General features: G+C 46.0%; 1 protein-coding gene across 1 annotated transcript in view; it reads left to right on the plus strand.

Annotated features, from left to right (window-relative positions):
* The window catches only part of COL23A1 (collagen type XXIII alpha 1 chain), a 291,209-nt gene that overhangs the window by 263,752 nt on the left and 18,284 nt on the right, over window positions 1-9,173 (plus strand). Inside the window, exons 10-16 of the mRNA XM_014521404.2 lie at window positions 662-697; window positions 2,383-2,409; window positions 2,858-2,884; window positions 4,393-4,437; window positions 4,874-4,936; window positions 5,855-5,899; window positions 6,594-6,671. Coding sequence (XP_014376890.1) covers window positions 662-697; window positions 2,383-2,409; window positions 2,858-2,884; window positions 4,393-4,437; window positions 4,874-4,936; window positions 5,855-5,899; window positions 6,594-6,671 — 321 coding nt within the window. The remainder of the gene's footprint in view (window positions 1-661; window positions 698-2,382; window positions 2,410-2,857; window positions 2,885-4,392; window positions 4,438-4,873; window positions 4,937-5,854; window positions 5,900-6,593; window positions 6,672-9,173) is intronic.

The following is a 9,173-nucleotide window of genomic DNA, read 5'->3' on the forward strand; positions in this document are numbered from 1 at the left end:
TCAGCAGGATGCTAGCTGTGACAGGTCAAGACACAGTGGTGCAAAGGGCCTGATCTGACCATGTGTCCCCAACAGTTAGTGCCAAGGATTGTATGCTTCCTGTGTGCCCTCACCATGCAGGGAAGGCCGCGAAATGAGACCATTTGGCAGCGTGCCGATAGCCTGGATTACCAGTGATTTACTGAGAGGCTTTCAGGAAATGGGTACAATTCAGCTCTCTGTTTCTCTCCCACTTCACCCCAGGCCTCTGAACAGCTGCTTCCAGCAATTCCCTGAATGTAGCCTGACAAGGATCTAAATTCCCTGGTAGTTTGAGAAATTATAGTATGTCAGTAGATGAAACTAACTGTCAAGGAAAAGGTATCATCCAGAGTGGGGGAAATGGGGAAGGGACAGACATATTTTCTAGCATTCATGGCAAAGAGCTAAAAGTTAGCAAATATATATATTTTATATTTAATCAGGTTTTTACCTCTGTCCTGATGAAGAACCTTCACCAACCTGGTTCTAAATCTCCAACTTATTTGTAACTCAATAAAATTCAGGGTATAAAATTAATAAACCTTAAAGTAATTAGTTTTGAACAGTTTGGACAATGAAGGTTGCTGGTGCAGACAGCAATAATCAGCTTCATTGAGTTGCTAACCTTTTGTTTCCATAGGGCTTGAAAGGAGAGCCAGGAGAAGTCGGTGTGATGGTTAGTATTCAGTGTGCAATGCTTGTGTTGGCACTAGTGGATTAAGTCTGCTTTACTAAACACAGGGTGTTTGCTTCAGCTACATATGCAGTTTTTTACTTGAATTCTCTTACTTATGTCATCCTATACCCCCACACAGTAAATTACTTTAATTGTGCCATCACTTGCTAATTAAGACAAAAAAGTATGGTGCTACTGTGCTGGGTTGGACCTGTCCAGAGATGGACAGATGTCAAGCTTGGAGAAAAGTTTCAGGTTCCTGAATAAATCAAGTACTGCCTTCGTACTTCAGCTTTCTGTGTTGTGCCAAACAACCAAAATTAGGTGAGTCCTTTCTCATCATAGCTTTTCTATAAATATATCCTTTGTCCTTGCTCGCACCACTCCTGACTCTCTCAGTAATACCTTACTCTTCCAAAATTTGGATCATACTTATACAAGGAAGTACTTATTTTTTTGCCTCCTGAGAGTTTATTTCCATCAAGGCTTCCTTTGAGTGTGGTTCATGCTTCTGCTACAGTCTGAAAATGAGTTTCATCAGGAGTTAGCTGTGAAATTTGAGGCTAGAAATTGGCTGATGTTCCAATCCTATGCACCGATGATGGATGAGGATTCAGTGGTGTCACAGGCTTTCCCCAAGGCAAAGTTTTGGGGGTTTGTTTTTTTTTTCCAGGGACGGGTTTCTTCTCAAAGCACACTTGGTAATCATGGGTCACTTTCCCCCATTGTCCCACACCTTTCTTCTGTGCTTGCTTTCTATACCATGTTCTTGGAAGCACTCTTCTATGGACAATCAGACCTTTTGCACATCTTTACCATAGGACACAGCTTGAATATACCAGAATGTATATTTAAAACAGCTGTCTGCCAACTGTGGAAGTAAAAATTGAAGTGGGACAGAATGAAAAGTGCTAAGTATCTTGTAGGACAATAAACCAGTAGTAAAAGAAGACAGAGGGAAGAATCAGTTCTAAGCACTGAACCCTTTAAAAAGAGCAATCAGCAAGATAGTAAAGCCTCTGACATGCAGGCAGAGGCTGATGCAGGAAAAGGTATGTTCAATCTCCCCAGGAGAAACAGGAAAAGAACCAAAGGGGAGACTGTGAAGAGGTTTAATATCCACAAATTGACCATGTTAACAAAATAAGATATATGAGGGAGTCTACTTTAAAAGTAAATAATCCAACTCAATAGGACGTCCTGCAAGGTCTTTGCAGGTGCTACCCAGATTCATTTGCTTTGGAAGTCACCATAGGCAGGGCTCTTTCAAGCGAGAGTAGTCCTGTTGAACTAACCCATCCTGTTGCTTCATCACTGGTAGATTATTGGTAAATATTAATATTGTGCATGTTCTCAGTTGACTATAGTTTAAAACTGGTAAACCACAGAAACACCTTCATGTTGATCATTGTGCCTATATAAGAGGTACTGGGTGGCAGGAAGTTCTTAAGCAGGTAACAAATGGCTTGCTAGGATATTTTTCATATATAATATATAATCATTAAGAGAGAAGTTTATTACTCTGGGTCCTGATTTAGAAAACCTTTGAGAATAGACATATTCACAAGTAAAAGCAACACATTGGCATCTTTGCCATTTTCCACAAGACTGAAAACATTTTGAATGGATGTTTTTGATCTTAGATGTTTCTTCCCAGATATTCTGATTCATTTGTCTTTTTACAGGGTGCAAGGGGACCTCCAGGACTAAAAGTGAGTACTAAATAGCTTATTACATCTCAAATTCTAACAGGTCAGGGATCCTCAAAATGTTTCCATGTAGCTGTGCAGGGTTGTGCCTGGCCTTCTTTCACCTAGATGTGAACTTCCCTGCATCAATCCAAGGGAAGAACGCCAAAGAATCAAAATGGCCTTGAAATGGTAAACTTCCCCATTTAAATCATCATCTTGGCAGGAAATGTGCAAGTTATTAAAATGAGAGGAAATAACACCACTTGAATGAGAGGGTGTTTTGGGTTTTGGTTTTCTTTATGTACACATACATGCACTTTTGGCATTTCAGGGGAAGATGTCGATCAACAGCACAACCATATTTTCACCACAGCAGTTAATTTTGAGCGTGCATGTGACTTCTCTTATTTGGTTTCACGTTACTGACTTGCCTCCCTTTTCTGTTTTGTTGTGTTTTCCATTTCTGAAGGGTGAACCTGGGATTCCAGGGGAAAAGGTAGGAGGTTGATTCTTCTTCCTTCTGTGCTGTCCACCCCCCTAAGAAATGCTTAGTGAAGCATTTGCAGAAACAACGTAAAACATTCTAGTCATGGTTGGTTGCACTGATTCATTCCTTATATTCTCTGGGATTTCTAGCATATGTTCAATTAAATAGCAATCTTGTGACCTTGAAACAGACACTGCTGGGCTGCTGACATGCTTTTCATTAGGATGATCAGCCTAGGAAGATTAGCCCAGGAGATCAAGAACAAACGAGCAAAATGGCCTCTCGGGAGAGTAAGTCTGGGCCCTCTTGCTGGGAAACTAAGTGGATGAATCTGTGAGAACTGTGCCCCGCAACAGGCTGGCATTGATCTGTCTGAATCTCTTGGGTCTGACCAAGCACAGAGATCTCAGTGATCTGAGTGGAGCCTACTGGTTACAACTGCAGTGTACGTAGGGTTTTATACACTCTGACAAGGAGGGAGACGACCAGCAGAAGATCCTGGAGCAGCACAAGAAGGTGCAGCTATTACCCACTTCAGCTGCACTGCTTGTGCACGGCGAGCTCTGCACTCACTGCCTGGTCAGCACAGGCACCTGTTAGAGCCCTGCCAAAGCAATGAGCTCTGAGCTCACCAGCTGACCAGGGTCAGGTCAGGATGGGCCCCTACTTTCACCTGGCTCTGGAGCCCAGGGGATGAACGCTGCTTCTGTTCACCCTTCCTCTTCCCCCCTATCCCTGCGTGGCAGTGCTCACCCCCAGCTCAGTGCTGGGTGAAAGCTGGGGCCTCCCATCAAAGCTTGCGTGGATCAGCTGACGATGCGGCCGGAGGGAGCACAAGTTGCCCATTGAAAGCCAGAGGAGTATTCATCCCATCTCTGGGTTTTTGCAGTGGGCATCCTTCACTGTAATGCACAGTGCCTCTCGGAGAACTGAAGCCCAAACTCTAAAGCAGGGTTGTCAAATTCAGCCTGCCCCATGAGTCAGTTGAGTGGTGCTGGGCCAGTCCACGAGCAGGATCAGTCCCACAAAGCCCCCAGCTTCCCCCACATCACCCACACCTCCTATGCTACAGCGTGCATCCCAAACTGGGCCAGGGAGGGGGCATAGTGTACATTGTGGGTCCCAGACCAGCTGGGGCAGGACCTGCAGGTGATGCAGGTGCCAGGACGCTCTAGCTTCGCCTCGCTATCATGTGTATTAAGCCCCCATGCACTTCAAAATGGCTGCGGGGGTGCTTTATTTAAACCTTGTGGATTGAGTTTTAGATAAAGCGCCCGCACAGACACTTTGAAATGCACAGGGGTTTACAACATTAATTAGAGTGGCTGTCTAGGAGCTGCTTTAATTAAACACCACCCCACCCCGAGCACATGTATAGGCACCCCTCAGGCCTTTGTACATCCAGCGTTGGGTTAACAGCTCATGAGCATCACTGAGCTTCTGCTCAAAGTCCTGCATGTTGATGCCTTTATATTTTGGTCTCACACAGACACTCGGTATGTGTTTTGTTCCATCAGGGTGACGATGGAGCTCGTGGAGAGCCTGGGCTTCAAGGACCTAAGGTAAATTTCAGCCCCATGCCTGGGCATTTCTACTGGCATCTTTACTGGCCTAATATCATGGTCATTTTAAGAGCCGGTCCTTACAATAGCTTCACGTGCAGTGTGGTGGACTCATCAGTCCCCACACTTTCCTTATGGCTGCAGTTTTGGGACTGTCTTTGCCAGTGAACGTGCCTTCTTTTACCAAGTTTGAAAAGCTGAAGGTTTCATTTTAGCTTGGAAAAAAAATGCCCTTTTGCATGTAGGCAGTTCTCAGAGACGTTTGAGAATGAAAGCAAAGCTTTGATCTTTCCAGCATGCCTGTAGAACTCGAGATAAACCACGAGCATTGTAACCTTGGGAAAATGGCTTTCTGTCTTACCAGGGCCAGAGTTAAAGTGCTTATCACATGAGAATTTGGGAGGCAGGGTTCTATCTAAATGATCTTATTTTTCAGGGGGAAAAAGGAAACATGGGTGCCACGGGGGAGAATGGGCTAGATGGATCGCCGGGCTCGAAGGTAAATAAAGCCCAGGTTGGTTAAGCTGGAAGCTGATCACAGCGGTCTTGGGGAGAGTTTTGGCTCTGTAGGAGTTTTAAACAACTGCTTTCTAAAAATGGCACTGAAAAAGCAGAACAAAACTAGAGCATGTGAACTTGAACAGTTCCCTTGTGGCCTGGTGTTTTGAGTAAAGCTGGTTTGGAGAAGGAGATCCGCAAATGTTCCAAAGTTGTCACTTTTTTGACATTTTCCATTGGAGTGTCGCACACTTTTCTTAACTTGCCTTTTTTCCTGCAAGGATTGTGGGGCACCGCCTTCTGCTGCTGTGTCAGTTGTTGTATGTTGGCTAAGACTGTATCTCTTCCATTTGGGCAGTGGTTGTGCGCATCACAATTTGTTAATTTTTCTTCATAACTGCAAAGAAGTGCCCCAAGACATCTTTGATGTACTTGGCAATGGCACCCTAGGATGGCCTCTATTTGGGATCAGCTGTTCCTCATCAACTGCTCGCCATTTAACGGAATCCACATCCATGTGTGTTTTGTGCACTGCGTAGCCATGGCTCCTTGCTATGCATTAAAGCGTGCAAAGCTGAGGAAATGAGGGTTGCAGACTGCCTCTAGCCATTCTACTGCTGAATCCACGATAACAAGGCTGATTCAAATAGTTCTGCATCATTTTTTATATTAATAACCTTAATTCCAGGTTTTCAGTTGTTTTGCTGTGTGATTTCCAGATCTGTGATTTTCCAGCAGCTTATAACAGAGCTAAATTCTGGGTGGATTTTCATGGGTGTGGCAAAAATCATATGCATGACCGAGGCAACTGGCCTCCCCTTATCCAGTTTCCAGTGCCTGCTCCAGTGCACAAACATCTGAGTTTCTTTCCATAATGTTTCCTTATTTCTGAAATAATAAACATGATGTTTGTTTTCAGGGTGAATCTGGTGAGAAAGGAGGACTGGGACCCATTGGACCAAGGGTATTTTTGCCTTGTTAACTGTGCCTCTCATGTTTTGCCTCTGTACAAGCTATTCTGTCCTCTGTCCATCATTTGCAGCATGCTTGGAAGTTCAGTGCAATGTAAGAGGGAGGCAGATGGAGCAGGTTTAAATAAACCACCCTACAGCTACTGAGCTGGATCAGTGCAGGGAACTGCCATAAATGCAATAAAATCATTTCTAGCTTTTTTCTGTAAATGACAGAGGTGCTGGCTATCTACAGTCACTGGAAGATCTCACTGTCTTTTTCCAAAGAGGAAAACAGGTCTGATTCCAGTTAGGCAGGTCATATTCTGCTTCTCGTTTCCATGAACTTCCAGGCTCTTCCAGGACTTGATCTGTATTTGTCTTAGCTTCTAGTGATCAAATCTCTGGTATTTATATGCTGACAGATGACAAGGTATCTAGAACAAAATCTTAGAGGACATTTAGATACCCAACCCCTATTTAAGCACCTAAATTCCCATTGATTTCAACCTGATTGCAAGTGAAATCAATGAGGGTTTAGATGCCTTGGTGGTTTTAGGGGGGTTTGTTGTTTGTTTTTTGCATGTGGCTGTGGCTGCCTAAATTACACTGTCCTAAGACTATTCTTGCTGTTTCCACACTACCTGCTTTTCAGATGCTGGCCCCAGGTTCATCCCTAAATGTTTGCAATGCTGTTTTGTCTTCCAGGGTCCACCTGGTCTGAAGGGTGAACAGGGAGACACTGTCGTGATTGACTATGATGGCAGAATCCTGGACGCATTCAAGGTAAGCTCCATTCTACGGTGATACCAATTTATAAGGATTAGAGCCAGTTACTACATAAATTGAAATTCAGCCATTGAAATATTACTGATCTGGAGACATGCAAGAGTGGTTTGGGAGTCACTCCTCACTCTGGTGTGATGATAATAAATAAGGGCTGGAACACTGTCAAACTGAAAAGTGAACTGGCAAGGAGATCCTCTTACAGTGCCCACGTTATCCCCCCAGAGCTGCTCCTCTCTTTGGTTCACCATAGGTCTGTGGCCAAGAGGAGCTGCGTAATCAGTAGCGTGGCTTTTGGAAAGGAGTCAGAATCACAGAAAATAGAAAATGAGGGTTGCAAGGGACCTCAAGAGGCCATCTAGGCCAATCCCCTGCTCAAAGCATCATCCCAGCCAGCGCATTGTTCAGCCAAATCTTAAAAGCCTCCAAAGATGGAGATTCCACCCCCTTTCTAAGTAACCCGTTTGAGTGCTTCACCACCCCCCTAGCGAGAGTTTTTCCTAATATCCAACCTAAACTTCCCTTGCTGCAACTTGAGCCCATTGCTCCTTGTCCTGACATCAGCCAACACTGAGAACAGTCCAGCTCCATCCTCTTTGAACCTCCCTTCAGGTAGTTAAAGGCTGCTATCAAATCCCCCCTCAGTCTTCTCTTCTCCAGACTAAATAAACCCTGCTCCCTCAGCCTCTCCTCACAAGTCATGTGCCCCAACCCCCTACCCATTTTTGTTGCCCTTCACTGGACTCTCTTCAACTTCTCCACTTCCTTTATATAGTGGGGGGAGGGGGTGGGACAAAACTGGACCCTACTGCAGATGTGGCCTCACCAGTGCAGAATAGAGCAAACTGATTATTTCCCTTCATCTGCTGACAACGCTCCTACCAATGCAGCCCAGGATGCCGCTAGCCTTCTTGGCAACAAGGGCACACTGCTGACTCATATCCAGCTTATTGTCCAGTCACCCCAGGTCCTTTTCTGCAGAGCTGCTGCTTAGCCAGTTGGTCCCAAGCATGTTCCGGTGTGTGGGATTGTTCTCTCTTGAGTGCTGGACTTTGTACTTCTCCTTGTTGAGCCTCATGGAATTTCTTTTGGCCCAATTCTCCAATTTGTCTAGGTCTCCCTAAATCCTAGGCCTACCCTCCAGCTTGTCTACTATGCCCCCCAGCTTAGTGTCATCTGAAAACTTGCTGAGGGTGTACTCCATCCCATCTTCCAGATGGTTAATGAAGATATTGAACAAAACCAGCCCCAGGACTGACCCCTGGGGCACTCCACTTGAGACTGCCTGCCAACTAGACCTCTAGCCATTGATCACTAGCCATTGAGCCTGATGATCCAGCCAGTTTTCTATCCCCCTCACAATCCATTCATCCAACCCGTACTTTCTCAGCTTGGCTGCAAGAATGCTGTGAGAGACCATATCAAAAGCCTTGCTAAAGTCAAGATGTATCATGTCCACTTTAAGGGCATCCCTTAAAGAAGAGAGGCCCCATTCATCTCCAGTGGATGTTTGCTGAAAAGGATGGCTCTTGTAGTCCCGGCACAGCAGAGTTGACCGGTAACGGGAGCAGAAGTATTTCATTGGTCCCCCTGCTCTGTGAGAGGGGGACAAGTTCTCCAGAAGACTGAGCTGGGGACAGGACTAACTGGTATAAGACAAACACCCTGCAAGGAGGGACTGCATCTGCCTCCCCAGACATTGGCCAGGGTGGTCACTCTGTATGCAGGAGGCAGTTGGGGAGCTGACAAGCCAATTTCCTTCTAGTCCTTACAAATGTTCTGGGAGAAAGGAGAAGCCTATTGGAGAGGACAGCTGACAGGAGCTGGCTGCGGGGGCAGGAGGCGGGGGGCAGCTGATGGGTTGAACGTCAGGATTTTGCAGTGCTCAGCTGCCACAGAAGCATGTGTATCAGACAGAGCATGGTTAGACAGATATGCTGAAGCTGCACTGACAGCCTCAGCCTCTTGACCAGTGAATACAGTGAGCCCTGAAGCAGAGGGTCACAGGGAGGAGGGTTGAGGTCTGATGCCATACCCCTAATCCTGATTAACCATCCGAGGCCTCAGACTAGAGCAGCTGTGATAGTGGGAATAGGAGCTTTTCTTCCTCTCCTGCTACAGAACGGATGGAGAAGAAATGCAAGAGGAAGGGGGCACAGTTGTTCCTCTATGGCTATTTAGGGACAAGGAGATGGAAGCCAATCAGGTGGTCCTGACCCAGCTCGAGAGATGGCCAGCTAAGGTGACAGCCACAGAGCCACCCCCAGAGGGTACCAGAGTTGGGAGAAAAGGGCAGGATGCTCCAGCAAGGCTGAGTGAGGCAGTAGGATCCTGGTGGCAATGGGAGCTGAAGGATGGGAGGCGGTGACCAAACTTGACTGGAGCTGTCTGAAAAATTTGCATGCTCAGGTCATGTTTCAGGGTTGCACAACCTGGGATCAGGTTCCAGGACTTGCAGCACATGGTTTACACAGCCCTAGAGCCAGTGGAAGGTCATGTGCA

The sequence above is a fragment of the Alligator sinensis genome, unplaced genomic scaffold, assembly GCF_000455745.1.
Source record: "Alligator sinensis unplaced genomic scaffold, ASM45574v1 scaffold741_1, whole genome shotgun sequence".
In the NCBI taxonomy this organism is placed as follows: domain Eukaryota; kingdom Metazoa; phylum Chordata; order Crocodylia; family Alligatoridae; genus Alligator; species Alligator sinensis.